The sequence below is a fragment of the Leptodactylus fuscus genome, chromosome 4 (genome assembly GCF_031893055.1).
Source record: "Leptodactylus fuscus isolate aLepFus1 chromosome 4, aLepFus1.hap2, whole genome shotgun sequence".
Taxonomy (NCBI): Eukaryota; Metazoa; Chordata; class Amphibia; order Anura; family Leptodactylidae; genus Leptodactylus; species Leptodactylus fuscus.
The window spans coordinates 193,505,938-193,524,348 of record NC_134268.1 but is presented as its reverse complement, the minus strand read 5'-3'; the positions used below and the strand labels follow the sequence as shown (position 1 = coordinate 193,524,348).

General features: G+C 42.0%; 1 protein-coding gene across 1 annotated transcript in view; it reads left to right on the top strand.

The window, feature by feature from the left end:
* Positions 1 to 2,315: 2,315 nt before the first annotated feature.
* PTPRN2 (protein tyrosine phosphatase receptor type N2) overlaps positions 2,316 to 18,411 on the top strand; it is a 723,914-nt gene continuing 707,818 nt past the window's right edge. The window contains exon 1 of the mRNA XM_075271520.1: positions 2,316 to 2,534. Coding sequence (XP_075127621.1) covers positions 2,438 to 2,534 — 97 coding nt within the window. The 5' untranslated portion in view covers positions 2,316 to 2,437. The remainder of the gene's footprint in view (positions 2,535 to 18,411) is intronic.

Sequence of the window (18,411 nt, the reverse complement as noted above, 5' to 3'; positions counted from 1 at the left end):
GCTAAAGGGAGCAGCCATTATTGGGTTATTTCACTGGAATCCTGTCTTAAGACAGGCTTGCACATTCCAGTGAGCGCCCTCTATTGGTTTGCAACAATGAGGCAGCAACTGTCTTCCTAATTACATCATGGAAGGTGGATTTGCATATTCTTCCCATAGTTCCTTGCAAAGTGGAGTGCTAAAGGCTTAACAAGTCTCCACACACCTATATGGTGGTCTCTCCCTAAGGAGTGACAATATCCCCCGAATCCTATATATATATAATCACACATACACTATATAATCACACACACACTATATATATAATCACACATACACTATATATATAATCACACATACACTATACTGTATATATAATCACACATACACACTGTATATATAATCACACATACACTATATATATATATATATAATCACACATACACTATATATATATAATCACACATACACTATATATAATCACATATATAATCACACATACACTATATATAGTCACACACACTATATAATCACACATACACTATATATATAATCACACATACACTATATATAATCACACATACACTATATATAATCACACACTATATATATAATCACACACACTATATATAATCACACACACTATATAATCACACATACACTATATATAATCACACATACACTATATATAATCACACATACACTATATATAATCACACATACACTATATATAATCACACATACACTATATATATAATCACACACACACTATATAATCACACATACACTATATATAATCACACACACACTATATATATAATCACACATACACTATATATAATCACACACACACTATATATATAATCACACATACATTATATATAATCACACACACACTATATATAATCACACACACTATATATATATATAATCACACACACTATATTTAATCACACACACACTATATTTAATCACACACACACTATATATATATATATATATATATATATAATCACACACACTATATAATCACACATACACTATATATAATCACACATACACTATATATAATATCACACATACACTATATATAATCACACATACACTATATATAATCACACATACACTATATATAATCACACACTATATATATAATCACACACACTATATATAATCACACACACTATATATAATCACACACACTATATATATATAATCACACACACACTATATATATAATCACACACACTATATATAATCACACACACTATATTTAATCACACACACACTATATTTAATCACACACACTATATATATATATAATCACACACACTATATATAATCACACACACTATATAATCACACATACACTATATATAATCACACATACACTATATATAATCACACATACACTATATATATAATCACACATACACTATATATAATCACACATACACTATATATATATAATCACACACACACTATATATAATCACACACACACTATATAATCACACATACACTATATATAATCACACACACACTATATAATCACACATACACTATATATAATCACACACACACTATATATATAATCACACATACATTATATATAATCACACACACACTATATATAATCACACACACTATATATATATATAATCACACACACTATATTTAATCACACACACTATATTTAATCACACACACACTATATATATATATAATCACACACACTATATAATCACACATACACTATATATAATCACACATACACTATATATATAATCACATACACTATATATAATCACACATACACTATATATATAATCACATACACTATATATAATCACACACACTATATAATCACACATACACTATATATAATCACACATACACTATATATAATCACACACACACGATATATAATCACACACACTATATATAATCACACACACTATATATATATAATCACACACACACTATATATATATAATCACACATACACTATATATAATCACACACAGACTATATATATATATATATATATATATATATATATAAAATCACACACTATATATAATCACACACACTATATATAATCACACACACACTATATAATCACACATACACTATATATATATAATCACACACACACACACACACACACACTATATATATGTAGATCAGTAGTTGGAGCAGTAGCCCCGCACCCCCATCCTCCTCCTCCATTCATCCTGACAGCTCGCGCCCATTCATCTCCTCCAGAGGCCGGGCTCCGGTCACGTGCCTAGACTTTGGGGGGGGGGGGGCGTGTCTTGTGGGTGGGCGGGCCGGTGCTGGTCGCTGTCCAGGGTGTTGGAGCTGCCGAGGCTGTGGACTGTGCCGGCCGTCCTGCTCCCTGCTGCCCCCATGCCCGCTCTTCTGACTGACTGACTGATGGATTATTCCTGCTCGGCATGATGGTCTCCCTGCACGCCGCTCACCTCCTCCTCACCCTCCTCCTCCTCTCGGCTTCTTCTTACCACCAGCCTGCAAGTGCTGACACCAGATTCGGTGAGTGCCCTGTACTCTGCCCGCTGCATTGTGTGGACTGGCTGCCCGGGCATCAGCACCAGTAACCCCCCGCCACCCTTCTACCTTCTTACCATCCAGGTTGGAGGATAGGAGGAGCTCCTGGGGGTTGTGGGGGGCATGAAGGAGGGGGGCAGGGTGCTGACATTGAGGGGTTACAGGTACAAGTACATGCACACACCACATGCACTAATATACACACACATGTGCCCCTGCACTACCAGCCGCACAGTGTAAACAATAGGTGCCCATTTCCTGGCCAGATGCGGGGGGCACATGTACCCACATTGTTTATAACTGGTTACAGATCTGTACGTTGTATTCCTCGAAATGTCACACAACAGACCATGGCGCATGCTGTGACACTGTGTGGTGCGCAAAGAGCTTGTCCCTTTTACATAACCATGGCAGAGCATTAGGATAAATATGCCACATTATTAACTAGTCATTGGCTGCACCACTTTAGTAGGGGTACCTGTGCCCTTTTAGAAAGAGTGGCACAATGGTACAGGTGCTTGGACGTGCTCATATGGGCGCACAGTAGTCGCAGACTGTTTTGCTTGCAGCTTATGCCCTCTCCTGTTACATATCGTTGTATTATATCATATATGTCGTTTTATCGCACATCAATCAGAAAGGTCACAGGGTCACATTGTTGCTGTTACTTATCTGGTTATGCATCTTTCTACTGACAGCGGTGCCCACTTACTTGCCATGTCAGTGACGGCCCACTGACTTACATGTTATTGTGTGACTGTCCCTTTAAGGGCTATACAATGAGTGATAACACCCGGGCGCCCTGCGCTTGTTCTCGTCTTCCATTGATTGTAGTTAGCCGGGCATATACAGTCTGGTGTAGTTGAATAATGAAAATTTTGGCCTCACAAGAACTTTTGCTGCTCAGGTATAACCTTTATGAGAAGATCCTGTTATAGCCATCCAAGAACTTGACTGACGGTTGCATTTGGCAAGAGGTTCTGCAGCATCTCCTCTCTGTTATATACAAGCCTCTTGCTTTTCCCTAAATATTCCTAGTTCCTGTCATTGCCTCCAGTGATCCTATAAGCTCTCCTGAGTATCTTGGGGAATAATTCCTTTGAGATTCTCATGGTAAGGAGACCTGTGCCGTCTTGGCGCTGGCGTTCCTGGACAGAGCTGTGATGCTAATGGCGATACGCATATCCGGGCTTATTTCCGTGATAATCGTATTCTAGAAATAGGATTTAAGGCCATGTTTATGTTTTAAGACTAGGTCTGAATTAAGAAGGGATTACTTGGCTATGATATCATTACGTACTATGTGAGACGCTACAAGCTTTGTGTGTTGTGTTTTTTAGCACATAGTCATACGCATTATTACCAGAGTCCTAGGGGTTAATATGTATCACATGATCTTTACCTGTTACACTTTTCTCTAGAAGCACTTTATTTTTCTCAATGATTCCTTCAAAATTGTAACAAAATATCAGGTTGAGGACATCATTTCCCTAGGGTTAGAGGTTTTCTGGGCCTGCGTCCTGCAGATCATGATCTCCCTTGTGTATAGCAATGTCATAGACTGCCCTGACCTCTGTATAATGGATATTACAGGATCCAGCAGAGTAGACGTTATATATACAGATGACCCGGCTCCATGCAGGGTGAGAACCCTGACATCTGCCTAAGTAATACCCAAATACCCTTAATTAGAGGAGCTTGGCAGCTCCTGGCTGACCATGGTTGGCATCCATTTCTGAAGGAGTCGGAGTTGAAGCAGGAGTCGGAGTTGGAATCAGGTTGTGAAAAAATAAAATCTGAGTAAGGGCTTTGGCCTTCTGACTCCACAGCGATGGTTACCACGTTTCTAGTACATAAAATCTCATCGTCATGTACCAGGCAAATGATCGTTGACCTCTTAGAAGTTTTTAAAACTTTTTGAAAATTTGTTAGGTCAGTTGTGCTCAATTCCAGTTCACATCTGCATAGTGGTTTGCATTTATTATAGAAGCCATGACACAGTCCCTTACCTGTTACATAACAGATGTCAATGGCACCCAGTGGAGCACGCTGACTTTCTGTGAGATCTGCTGAGCCCCACCAAGGTGACCACCAGTATACCAATACTAGGGTTGAGCCGATCTTGAGATTTCAGGATCGATTTTAAAATCTGATTTCCGATAATTTTCCAGCCAATCGCGATCGTGAAATTTGCTTGATCGGGATCCGATCTTACCCGATCGCTCAACCCTGACCACTACATGTAGTCATTTCTTTCTATCCAGTAGTGTGATTAAAGATGGCGTATAAAGGGGAGGGCTGGGAAAATATAGTTATAGAAATTCATAACATAATTCCAATCTCACTGTGGACCCCACTGGGACAATGTATACATTAATCTGTAGTGACACGTCTGTGATAATATTATAAGATATGATTGTGTGACGCTGGGTTCACACCTGCGTTTGGGGTCTCCGTTCTATGGTTTCCGTCTTCTGCATCCCAGAAGACGGAAACCATAGACCGGGTCCGGCCGTGCGCGGCGGTGAACGTTTTAGGCTCTCCGCCGCGAAACCGGATTTTTTTATCCGGACACAGAGTACTGCATGTCCGACTCTGTGTCCGGATTATAAAACCCGGTTTCGCGGCGGAGAGCATAAAACGCTCACTGCCGCGCACGGCCGGACATCTCTCTCACCCATTCAAATGAATGGGTGAGAAAGTCTCCTGCAGGTTTCCGTCTCCTGCCTGTGTTTTAGGCAGGAAACGGAAACCTATGTACGGAGACCGGGCCGCAGATGTGAACGAGCCCTTAGATGGCGTGGCCATATGGTGCGGCATTACACAAGCTTGTATACACAGTTCTCCCAGGGGTCAGTGCCAGGTAAAGGGAAAGGACCAGGGGAGAATTTCAATGTTACTTCTTTTCTGGTGTTTTTGGAAACATTGAAATGTAAGACAACCCCCCCCCAACACACACACACACACACACATTTCATCTTCCAATGATGTGTCACAGATGGATGCTTTGGGGCCCAAATTAGAGTACTTCTTTAACAAAGCTAGAACATTATAGGGCAGACTTAGTAAGCAAAGTTGCTGGATGATAAATCTGCTGTGCTTTTAGAATAACTTCTGTAACTTTACACCCTCTATTTCTTAGTTGTTTTTTTTACCCGCCCCCTCCCGAAAAATTGGTAAAATTTTGGCATACAACCCCTCTTTCCTGTTAGGACATACTGACTTTCCCAGTAAGACCCCTTGTCCGACAAGTCCTAAAGAGCAGGGCCTGACTCCTGGTATGGTTCCGACATCATAAATGGTTGATAGCCATGGTCAGACAGAGGCAGTAAAGATCCCCTAATTCACAAAAAAATAGAATGATTGTATTGCTAACACACCAGGAATTTAATAAACTATATAATATTGATAATTGGATCGTATAATTAAAAATGATTAAATAATTAGAAGCTGGAATCAGACACCAACTGCAACCAAAACTGGCCCTGACTCCAACACCACAGACCTAGTACAAGTGTCTGACAGTTTTCTTATCAAATAAATACAAGCTCTGAGTTTCGTATTATTTTCTTGGCAGCATTGTCTATATTCTATATCAATTGCACATCCTATTAATATTATAAATGTGAAAGTTTGTGTGTTTGTGTGTTTGTATGTTCGGATGTTTGTTCCTCAACCACGGAAAAACCGCTCCACCGATTTGGCTGAAAGTTTCCACAAACATAGTTAATACACCCATTAAACAATAGGCTACTTTTTGTCACAATGGCGCACATACGTTTTTCCCAGGACCCCCACAAAACCCAAACTCACACCACCATCTCTGCAATCTCACACACTTTGGACCATAGCAAGCCACAAAATTCATATTGCCCTCTACAGCCTCGCCCCTAACCCCACACAATCACATATACATATACTTTACCACTTTGCGCCTCCCCTTAACGATTCTCCAGGAGGCTCTTTTTAACGCTCCAGAGCAGCCATGTTTGCCGACCCCCACCGCTCTGACAATCCGCGACACCGCCCACCCATGTCAATACCCCTAGGCGGTCTAATAAATGCAAAAAAAAAAAAGTTTAAAAAAAGTAAAAAAAATATTAAAAAACAAATAAAAAGCATTAAAAATTCAAATCACCCCCCTTTCCCTAGAACACATATAAAAGTAGTTAAAAACTGTGAAACACGTACATGTTAGGTATCCCCACGTCCGAAATCGCCCGCTCTACAAAGTTATACAAATATTTTTCCTGTTCGGTAAACGCCGTAGCGGGAAAAATGGTCAAAAGTGCCAAACCGCCATTTTTTCACTGTTTTAATTTTGATAAAAATTTGAATAAAAAGTGATCAAAGCAATAACATTTCCCAAAAATGGTAGAACTACAAAGTAGACCCGGTCCCGCAAAAAAAGACGCCCTATACATCCCCGTACACGCACGTATAAAAAAGTTACGGCTGTCGGAATATGGCGACTTTTCAAAAAATAATTTTTTAACACAGTTTTGGATTTTTTTAAGGGGTCAAAATGTAAATAAAACCATATAAATTTGGTATCCTCGGAATCGTAACGAAACACAGAATACAGGGGACATGTCATTTTGGTTGCACAGTGAACGCCGTAAAACCAAAGCCCCTAAGAAAGTCGCAGAAATGCATTTTTTCTTCAAATCCACCCCATTCTGAATTGTTTCCCTGCTTCCCAGTACATTATATAGAATAAATAATGGCGGCATCATGAAGAAAAATTTGTCCCAAGAAAAATTAAGACCTCATATGGCTCTGGGAGTGGAGAAATAAAAAAGTTATGGGGTTTAGAAGGAGGGGAGTCAAAAACGAAAATCAAAAAATGCCATCGGCGGGAAAGGGTTAACTTCAAATACCTCTGTCCCAAAGTCACTATGTAAAGTTTATACCAACACCGTATAGCAGCTCAAATACAAAGTAACTGCAACACAAAAGTCTCACGTATTCTCTGAATTACAGCAACAAAAAGATACAAAGTTACATTTCATATCCCATACCTTATACACAGTACGAAAACCTTACCCGCACCTGTATATACCCACTGCTACAATCACCACAGACGAAGTCGCGGGTACCAGCTAGTACTCTATAAATGTGGTATCTGGGATTTGACTGGGGGGAGTATGTCTTTTTTTTTTTTTTTTTAAATCCATTTTTTACTCAATCCCGATAAGACCACGTGGCACATAACGGTAACCTTGGTTGTGGAGTCAGCAGACCAAACCACTAACTCCAACTCCTCCTCCCATAGACCGACTCTGACTACTGAACTGAATACTCCATAAAAGGCTAAAGCCAGGTTCACACGGGGTTTATTTGGACCGGATTTTGACACGGAGGCTGCCTCAGAATCCGGTCCAAAAAATTTCTAGCCTCATCTGGATGCCGGTGCAGTGCATACAGTGCACTGGCATCCAGTCGCGACATTCCACTCCGGATTAGTCCCAAATGAATGGGCCTAGTCAGGAGGGAGTGTCTCGCCACAGACGTCCACGGCTGATTCAGCCTCGGAATCTGCCTGAAGAAAGGGTATGTCACTCGCAGAAAAAGGAACCCATTGAATTCAATGGGAGGTGGTTTTTTGAGACGGATTTTGACGCTGATTCCACATCAAAATCCTGACCAAAAAACCCCATCTGAACCCGGCTTAACAGCCACAGTCAGTCAGAAGCAGTAAAGATTTTCTAATTTATTAAAGGGATCCTATCTTTCAAACACTTTTTTTTCTAAGTAACACATCGGAATAGCCTTTAGAAAAGCTATTCTTCTCCTAACTTTCGTTGTCTTCTCTGCCCCGCCGTTTGCCTAAAATCCAGGTTCTTGTCGGTAGGCAAATGAGTTCTCTCGCAGCACTGGGGGCGGGCTCCAGCACTCAAACAGCACTGGGGGCGTCCCCAATGCTGCAAGAGAACTCTCTCCAGCACCGCCTCCATCTTCTTCAGCAACGTCCTCTTCATCCGGCGCAGGTTTCAGACTTCTAGGCCTCGGGCAGAGCAGACTGCGCATGCCCACAGGCCATGAGAAAATGGCCGCTTACAGTATTGTGTAAGCAGCCATTTTCTTGTGGCCTGTGGGCATGTGCAGTCTGCTCTACCGAGGCCTAGAAGTCTGAAACCTGCACCGAATGAAGAGGACGTTGCTGACAAAAATGGAGGTGGCGTTGGAGAGAGTTCTTTCGCAGCATTGAGGATTCCCCCAGTGCTGTTTGAGCACTGGGGCCCGCCCCCAGTGCTGCGAGAGAATTCATTTACATACCGACAAGAACTGGAATTTTAGGCAAGCGGCGGGGCGGAGAAGACAACGAAAGTTAGGAGAAGAATAGCCTTTCTTAAGGCTATTCCTACGTGTTACTCAGAAAAAAAAGTGTTTGAAAGATAGGATCTCTTTAAGAGGTCTGTTGTTGTATTCCTATGAAAGTAAATATGTAAGAAGCTAAACATCTAATTAATGATACAATATTAATAACTATATAATATAATTAAAATGAATTAATTATTTTATTTTAAAGATGTAGCTGGAGTCGGTGACTGTAAATCAATCCTGCCTTAAGTCCACGACTCCAACTCCACAGTCCTGATGCTAATTTTGTGGAACTGGAGACTTGCTTTAATATTAGGTGCTGGAGGACACAGTGACCTGCATGGGGAGCAACAGTGCACCTGGCACCAAGGATAAATCACAAGGTCTCCAATTGCTTATATCATTCCTTCTGCTTGTGCCAGATATCTATAGGCTAAGGGTCCATTCACACGGAGGAAAATGAGGAATTTGGTGTGGAATTTTCCACGCTGAAAATAAAATCTCCCATTGATTGCAATGGGTTCTGCTATCTTTTTTTTTTCACTAGTGGAATTTTCCTCCCCATTCCTCCCCATTTTCCTCTGTGTGAATGCCCCCTAAGGGCCCCTTCACACGGCGTAAGCGCGCCGCTCATTTAGACACGTATACACTTGTCCAAGCATGGGGCTTCAAAATAGAGCCAATTGATTTCAATGAGAAGCGCGCGTATATGCCGATATACGCGCGCTTCCCATTGAAATCAATGGGCTCTGTTTTAAAGCGCCGTGCTCGGACACGTGTATGGTGTCTAAATGAGCGGCGCGCTTATGCCTTGTGAAGGGGCCCTAAGAATGGCTACAAAAGGAATGGGAGAGGTGTATAAAGTACTTATACGTTTCCCTTTTGCTCAATCCACTCCTGATTTTGGCTAAAAAAAATGCAACAAAATCTGCACCAAACAAACTGCGTTTCCGCAACGTTGGGTCTCAGCCATAAAGTCTACCAACACTCCTGAGGAGTGACCCTACAACCCCTGCCAGGGTAAGGCTTCTTTGCTCTGTTTGACCTCGTCCACGGGCACAACACGATAGCGATAAAGAAGACTGTCTAGCACCTGAGCCATCCGAACAGATCAAAAACGTTTCTTTCTCCAGGTGTCCTCACCCTCCTGCTGAACAGTTCAGGATCAGCGATGGATGGATCTCCTTATAGTATCTGGTTGTTAGAGACGTCTAGATCTTGTTCAGAACCTCCTTGACCTGTTTTTAAGTTAAAACTCAGAAAAGTATAAAAAGAAAATATATTCTTGTCCTATTTTTGTATCCTGATTTTGGATGAAAGTTTGCGCTATGACTTCACGTAATACTTTGTGAGTTCTCGGCGTCTTCCCGTGTTCCTGGTCAGCTGCTGTCACTATGGAGATGTCTTCGTTGAGGGACGCTTTGTCTTAGGCTAATTACTTGAAGCAGAAAACCCTGAGCAGGTGTGGGAGAGGGCGGAAGGTAATAATGCACATTATGTAACCCCATTACGAGTCGTGATGTTTTTTTCTTTCAGTAATACACAACTTCACATCTTATGTCATTTTCAGATATCTTCTGAGAAAAATGTATTTGATTCTTTTTTCTATTAGGAATGTCATATCCAAGAAACTTTTGGATTATGTCGCAAACAGTTTCAGTAGTGTTCGGTGTACCACATACTCTTTACTAGTTTACACTTCAGTTAGGCCGGGGGTCCCATGGGACGGAAATGCCGCGATTTGCTCATGGCGGAAACACCGCAGGAAAAATCGAGGCATTTTACAGTAATGGCAAAGTGGATGGGATTCTAGCGAATCCTATATCCACTGTGCGGTAAAAACCGTGGCACGGACATGCTGCAATTTCCAAAACCGGTGCGGTTTTGGAAATCGCAGCATGTCAATTACACCTATGGAAATGCTGGCGGCTTCCCCATAGGGATAATTGTAACATAAATTACACAGAGGAAAATTCGGAGAACTTTCTGGCTAAAGCGCTGCGAGAAGAACCGTGATTAGAGATGAGCTAACACTGTTCGGATCAGCCGATCCGAACAGCACGCTCCCATAGAAATGAATGGAAGCACCTGGCACGCAGACTTTGCCGGCGGCCGGCCGCTTAACCCCCCACGTGCCGGCCGCATTCATTTCTATGGGAGCGTGCTGTGAGCGTGCTGTTCGGAACGGCTGTTCCGAACAGTGTTTGCTCATCTTTAATCACGGTTTGGGGGGTCTGAAACCTATAACCCCTGCAGATCACCTGCACCGAGGTAGTGTTGCTCTCAGTAATATACTGTATATACATATACTTACTCTCCATATAAACTGCAGTGCCAAGTGTAAGTACTGCAGAACTGCCCCATAGAATTCAATAGATAGGCCATAATTCTAAAAATCGGAGAACCTCTTTAAAGGGGTTGTCCCTATATAACTGCTTCAACTGCATTCACGGAAAGTGGTGAATATTGCGTAGAGTAGGGAATGTGTTACACATTAGCCGCAAGAAAGGGTCTTGTGCCAAATGGGTGATACATTATCCAAAAACTGGCATGCATGTGCTGATAAATGCCTCCTTTCTGCTTCAATTACACCTATAGGAAAACCACCGGCGTTTCGGTAGGTATAACTGACATGTTGCGTGTCCCCTACATGTATTATTCCACAATGTGTCGATGGGATTCGCTAGAAGCGTGAGCCAGAATGAATAAAACATAAAAGGAACTTTTCCTCTATTCCATCAATTTCTATAGACCACCCGCATTCTAGAATAAATGTTCAAGGAACTGTGCCATAAATAACACTTATCCCCTATCCACGGGTCAGACTCGCAGCTTTCGGACCCCAGTGACCAGGAATACAGGGACCTGGAAGTTACCCTTAATATGGTTAACCTGCATGGTGTCCCTTCTTTGGGACTGACGGAAATAGTAGTCATTGCCGAATAGAAGAGCCATCTGACCCTTATCCTATAGTGTCATTGGTGACACAACCCCTTTAAAGATACCGTTCAGGTGTTTTTATTTATGTAATGGTGGATTCTCCAGAGATTTTACAGTTTACGGATTATTTCTGGCGAGCTGAATGCTTTTTCGGCATTAGAAAATGTTCTCTAATATGGAAATGGAGTCTAAATATAGCACTATTGATAAGCAGCTTGAGCAACAAAAGGTGGCCTTATCTCTTCTCCCAGGAGTTTGTCATGGAAAGGGAACAGACAAATCTGTGGCAGACGGACGGATAAGGTTTCTGCGCGTTGTGGGCCTGAATTGTATTGATATTTAAATATTGGCGTTAAGTGCATGGAAAATATATTTGTCATTGGTAGTGTGAGCTGTCGGCCGGCTCTACATGGAGACCTCACCTACCAAGTGACTCAATCCAGAGCCTTGACGTAGGCTATATGCTACCTATGGGGGATCGAATACATTTCATGTGGAGAAAAAATAGATTTATGGCTTCACTAGCCTCTTGTTGTAGTGGATGATCCGCCTATATTCAGCAAATTGCTGCCGTTGATGGTTTGCCTGCTCTGGCGTTTTGCAGCTCTTAAGCTGCCCTGCTGCTGAACTTGTTCCTCGCACCGTGCCTGTGATTGTTCGGGCATCTCAGCAGCTCGCTGGGACGCGATATAATGAGCATGTTGTTGGCTCCGTTTGAGGAGAAGTCTGTGACTTCTGGCTACCTTCATTCTGATGCCGCATCAGAATTGGATCAAAATGCGCCTGTCACAACTGTCGCGACTTCCGACAGTCGCGACTTCCCCCTCCGGAGTAGGCTCAAATGAATGGGCCTAGTCCAGAGGGTGCTGTCGCCAGCCAGACGCCGAGGCTGATTCAGCTGCGGAATCCACCTGAAAAAAGAATAGCTCGTTTCTTTTTTCCGTGAGCTGTAACATACCGCTCACGGAAAAAGAAAGCCAGCAGTCTACATAGACCTCCATTGTGAGGGGGTGGATTTGGCGTCAGAATCGGACCCATCTTGCCCTTTGTGAATGAGCGCTAATTGACATGCTGCAATTTCCAAAACCACAATGGTTTTGGAAAATCATAGCCTGTCTGCTGCACAAATGTATTTATTTTTTTAATGTAGATTGTGAGCCACATATAGGGATCACGATGTACATTTTCCCTATCAGTATGTCTTTGTAGAATGGGAGGAAATCCACGCAAACACGGGGAGAACATACAAACTCCTTGTAGATGTTGTTTCTGGCAAGATTCGAACCCAGGACTCCAGCGCTGCAAGGCTGCAGTGCTAACCACTGAGCCACCGTGTTGCCCTGCCGCGCATATTTTCCTGCTGTAGATGGGATTTGCTTCTCTAGGCTCCGGCCTATAGAAACACTCTATCGAATTTTATTGCCCTACCCTTCATTTCTAAATGTGTGTTTCAATAGTATGATGCATGTAAAAAATATTTACAATACAGTTTTTTTCTGTAGATATCGGCTCCCAATCAGATCACCATTGTCTTACATGTCCTCTATGAGCTGGTTATTCACACAATGTACATCAGTGACCCAGAAGTCAGGACTTCCAGACCATTCCTATGAGATCTTTGGTCTGAAGCATAGGGAAGGCTGTCAATCATGGAATAGTCCCGCCTACTGGACTCCTAAGTGTAGGAAGAGCAGAGGCTTAAATGAATTAAATACAAGTTCTGCTGAATATTTTCACACAAAACTATACGGTGAAGGAAATAATTAATTATTATTATTATTATTATTAATAATAATAATAGTTACTACAAAAACCATGTGACTGTGACAATCTCTAAGTAGAACCTGTACTCTGTTTTTGGCCTATGTTCACATCTATCCCCGGGTGACCGTTGCTCTGGTCTGTCAGAGGACCATGATATAATGGACATACGGACGGCTAAAACAGCGGACGACAACGGTGCTCGATGTACCCCAGTAACTGTAATGGAGTCCGCCTAGTGTCCATTGTTTAAACTAAAATTGCTGGATGAAAAAGTTGGACTTTTTTATCCACCGATTTCCGTCAGTCACTGACAGAGACTGACACAGATGTGAACGCAGCCTTATGTGTGAATTTTGGCTCTGTAAACCTCCAAATTCTAAGTTTCTGACATAATGTGTCCGTAGAGTTCTTTGGTACCTAATATATCATACATTTATATCCATATTCCGGATCTTTTATGTCCTAGAAACATTCCTCCAGAGGGAGAACATCTCCATAATACCGCGACATACAGATGCACCATATGGCTGCAGAGTTCTTATAGCTGTGCAGTATGGAGCCATAGGGACATGGGGTACCTCCATACAACCTTACAGAGCCGTATACATGAGGTGTAGACTTAATAGAGTATTGATACCTAATCCATTGTATTGCTTGGATGTTTATTAAGCATGTTGCCAATAACATCTTCCATAGAGACACTTTCTTGCTATTTCCTTATTCTATTTCTTATAAATCCCCGTTGTGTATTGTACATTGGTTTTGTGTCTCTTGTATATTTGCTTCTTTTACAAAATCAAATAAGTCCAAATCTATGCTGACAATGTGAATGTAACAATAAGGCAGCTGCGCTATTCCCAAGAATCACTTCAATATTTAATGACCTCATCAATCAAAGATGGAACAATTGGAGTGAATGGAGTAAGACGCGGGGAGGCAATGCGATTTGTACTGGGGGGTGAGGGTATGCCATGAATATTAACTAAAATCGTATCACGTCACTAGGCAGCCATATTGCAAGTCTCTGTAATGTGGGGAGGGTATAGAAATGTGAGGACTTACAATATGGACTGTTATGGAGTGGCAGCGTATTGTTGTGTGTAAATAGGGAACCATGATGAATATGTTATAATACACCTTCTGGTTTTTTTGGAATGGCTGAAAGGGGTCCAATAGGTATCAGGTAATAGGTTCATGTCCTAAAGACTGATCACTTATGTTGAAGAGGGTCTGTCAGAGTAAGTTCACACCGGGTTTTTTGGACTGGAATCTGAAGCTGGGTAGCTGCGACTGAAAGCCGGAGCACTGCACCAATATCCAGCCGCGCACTGCGCTCCGGATTAGGCCCAATGAATGGGAGTGTCTTCAGGCTGAATCGTGAGGCGACTCGGCCTGAAGAATGAGCATGGCGCTTCTTTTTTCCGGGAGATGGAAGAAACGGCTCCCAGAAAAAACTCCTGAGTGGCTCCCATTGATTTCAATGGGAACCGTCTTTTTGGTCAGGATTTTGAGGCGGATAAAATCCTGACCAAAAAACTACGTGTGAACTTACCCTGAGATAAATTATGCTTAAAGGGGATGTCCAGTTTTGATAAAGAAATGTTATTGTTTGTACAATAAAAAGTGGTACAATTTTCCAATATATTTATTGTATCAATTCCTCACGGTTTTCTAGATCTCTGCTTGCTGTCACTCATTGCTTACATTCAGTGGAAAAAAAATCAGTCCATGGTCATGTGATATACGGTCCATGGTCATGTGATGTACAGTCCATGGTCATGTGATATACGGTCCATGGTCATGTGATGAACACACAACTGCACGGCTCGTTACAGGATAGAGCTCTGATTACTGTGCTGTGATTATAACGAGCCGTGTACCTGTGTGCTCATCATCTGACCATGGATTGAAAGAAAAGAAAGAATGATAAGAAGGAGAGATCTAGAAAACCGTGAGAAATTGATACAAAAAGTATATTGGAAAATTGTGCAAATAATAATATTTATTTGCTGAAACTGGACAACCCCTTTAATAAACCAGTTACAGCACTGAGTAACATAAGTGGTAATGTTCTTTTGTGATTATATGCCAATGAGCTTGTACGTTTCCAACAAGTGATCTTTAACATGGCAGGTGCTCCAGCAATCCCTCTGAACCTTCCACAATGTACTGTCCTACCTCATCATATGTGACACTGAATGCTTGGACGTGTAGTCTCACAATCATTTCATACTATAATTTCATGTTGCATAAAAATTAAAGTTGGCATCTGAATGGTTGTTCTAGAAAACCCTGACACTTTTTGCACTTATGCCACTAAATACCATGGTAGTTTTGTGGGTGTAAGGGGGCATTCACACGATGTAACACGGCGTTGCTTCTGACACGTAAACTGGTGTCAGAATCAGCGCTGCAAAACATAATCCCATCGACTTCAATGGATTCTGTTTAGCGCGCGTAACACATTGAAATCAATGGGAGGCTTATTAACCCATTGATTTCAATGTGTTACGTGCGCTAAACGGAATCCATTGAAGTCGATGGGATTCTGTTTTGCAGCGATGATTCTGACACCAGTTTACGTGTCAGAAGCAACGCCGTGTTACATCGTGTAAATGCCCCCTTACACCCACAAAACTACCATGTTATTTAGTGGCATAAGTGCAAACGCCTCGTTACATCGTGTGAATGACTCCTAAGGGTGCATTCACATGGAGGAAAATGATGAGGAATTTGGTGTAGAATTTCAGCGCTGAAAAAAAAACCTCCCATTGACTTCAATGGGTTCCTTTTTCTGCTTGTAGAAGTCAATGGGAGGCTTTTTTTATGGCACTGAATCTGATGCGGATTCCACACCAAATTCAGAGCCATTTTCATCCATATGAATGCATCCAAAGGCTGGATTCTTATGTAAATTCTTCTTCTTCTTCTTCTTATTATTATTATTATCATTATTAAGTATTCCATGTGAGTTTCAGTGCAGATTTGCTGCGGAATTGTTTCATGGGCAAAATCTGCCGCAGTTACATGGGAAATCGGCATAAAAACTCACAATAAAAAAGTACATATAAAACATCTGTGAAGCAAAATTACACTGTGCATGGATCCTGCTTATAAAGGACATAATCCACAGTCTTTACAGGTAAGATATGTGGGTTTTACATTGGATGTGTCTGTTGTGGTGTGAATCCTTTACTGATTTAAAAAAGGATCTTAAGGGCTAGTTCACACGTAAGCAAAGGGGAGGTTTTTGACAGCGGATTTCGCGTCAAAAACCTCCCCTTTACAATGGTGGTCTATGCAAACCGCCAGGCTTCTTTTCTCCACTAGCGGCGGGCTGCTGCTAGCGGAGAAAAGAAGCGACATGTCCTTTCTTCAGGCGGAAGCCGCGCGGGCTGAGCTGCGCGGCTTCCGCCCCCGGCAGCTCCCTCCTATGTCGGCTCATTCATTTGAGCCGACAGCGGAGGGGAAAGCCACGACCGCGATGGTCGTGGCAGGCGGGTTTTGACCAGAGAGAGACGCGGCTCGCCGCGTCTCTCTTGGTGTCAAAACCCGTGCGGGCAGTTCACGTGTGAACTAGCCCTAAAGGGTTTGGCCACTTTCAGACCAATATTGACAAATGTACAATAAAAAGATATACAATTTCCCAATATACTTTCTGTATGAATTCCTCACAGTTTTCTAGATCTCTGCTTACTGTCACTCACTCTGTTACTTCTAAAGGATAAAACTCTGACCATGGTCATGTGATTTACGGTCCATGGTCATGTGATGAGCACACAGGTGCACAGCTGATTATCAGGCAGATGTCTGATTATTGTGCTGTGACTATAACGAGTGGCACCTGTGTGCTCATCACATGACCATGGACCGTAAATCACATGACCATGGACCGTAAATCACATGACCATGGTCAGAGTTTTATCCTCTAGAAGTAACAGAATGAATGGTAGCAAGCCGAAATCTAGAAAACCGTGAGGAATTGATGCAGAAAGTATATTGGAAAATTGTATATCTTTTTATTGTAAATTTGTTTGTCAATATTGGTCTGAAGGTGGCCAACCCCTTTAAGGTCTTGGACTTACTTAGAAGGTCTAGGCGTTAGATGGAAATGCTTTTATTATGCGCAAATGTCAGTGTTTGTGTGTGTTTTGTAAAGTACTTGCTGCTTATCATCAATCTGACCTTTAAAGGGACACTAAATCCAGAAAATGCACATGTCCCCCTCCTCCTCGCTGTCAAGTGACAGGCTGTAATGCACATGGCTGCTACAGGAGCCTCCCTGCTGTGCCCTGTCTGTGGCAGGAGAAGAGAATCATTAAACTCCGCACCCTTGGCTTAGTGGCTTACAATCCCCTGTTCTTTTAGCTATCATTTCTGGATAATTTCTTAACATTCAAGTCAGCTTTATTTAACATGGCCAGGTGAGAAATCTTGTACTCTAAATAGAAATGGTACTTGTAACCTCATGTAGAGATGAGCAAACAAATTTGGGTCCAGCCAGATTTGACGCAAAGTTTCAAAATTTTTTCCCAAACCTGGAGTTCATCACCCAGAAACCATTGTTATACTCTAGGGGCTCTTTAGTATATTAAGTAGAGACCCAGGGGAGGTTTGGAAATATAGTAAAGAGTTATATTCACCTTCTGGCATCTCTCATGAGCATTCCTGTGGCCTCCAGTGCTCTCTCGGGGTCTTCTTTGGGCTTACTGGGTGACGTCACGCACCTCAGGAGATTGCAGAAGCAGTCACATGGGGTACATAGACATCAGCATGCCATATGTGACCACTGAGGCCTACTCAAGGGCCTCAGTGGTCTCTTGGAGTAAGTGAT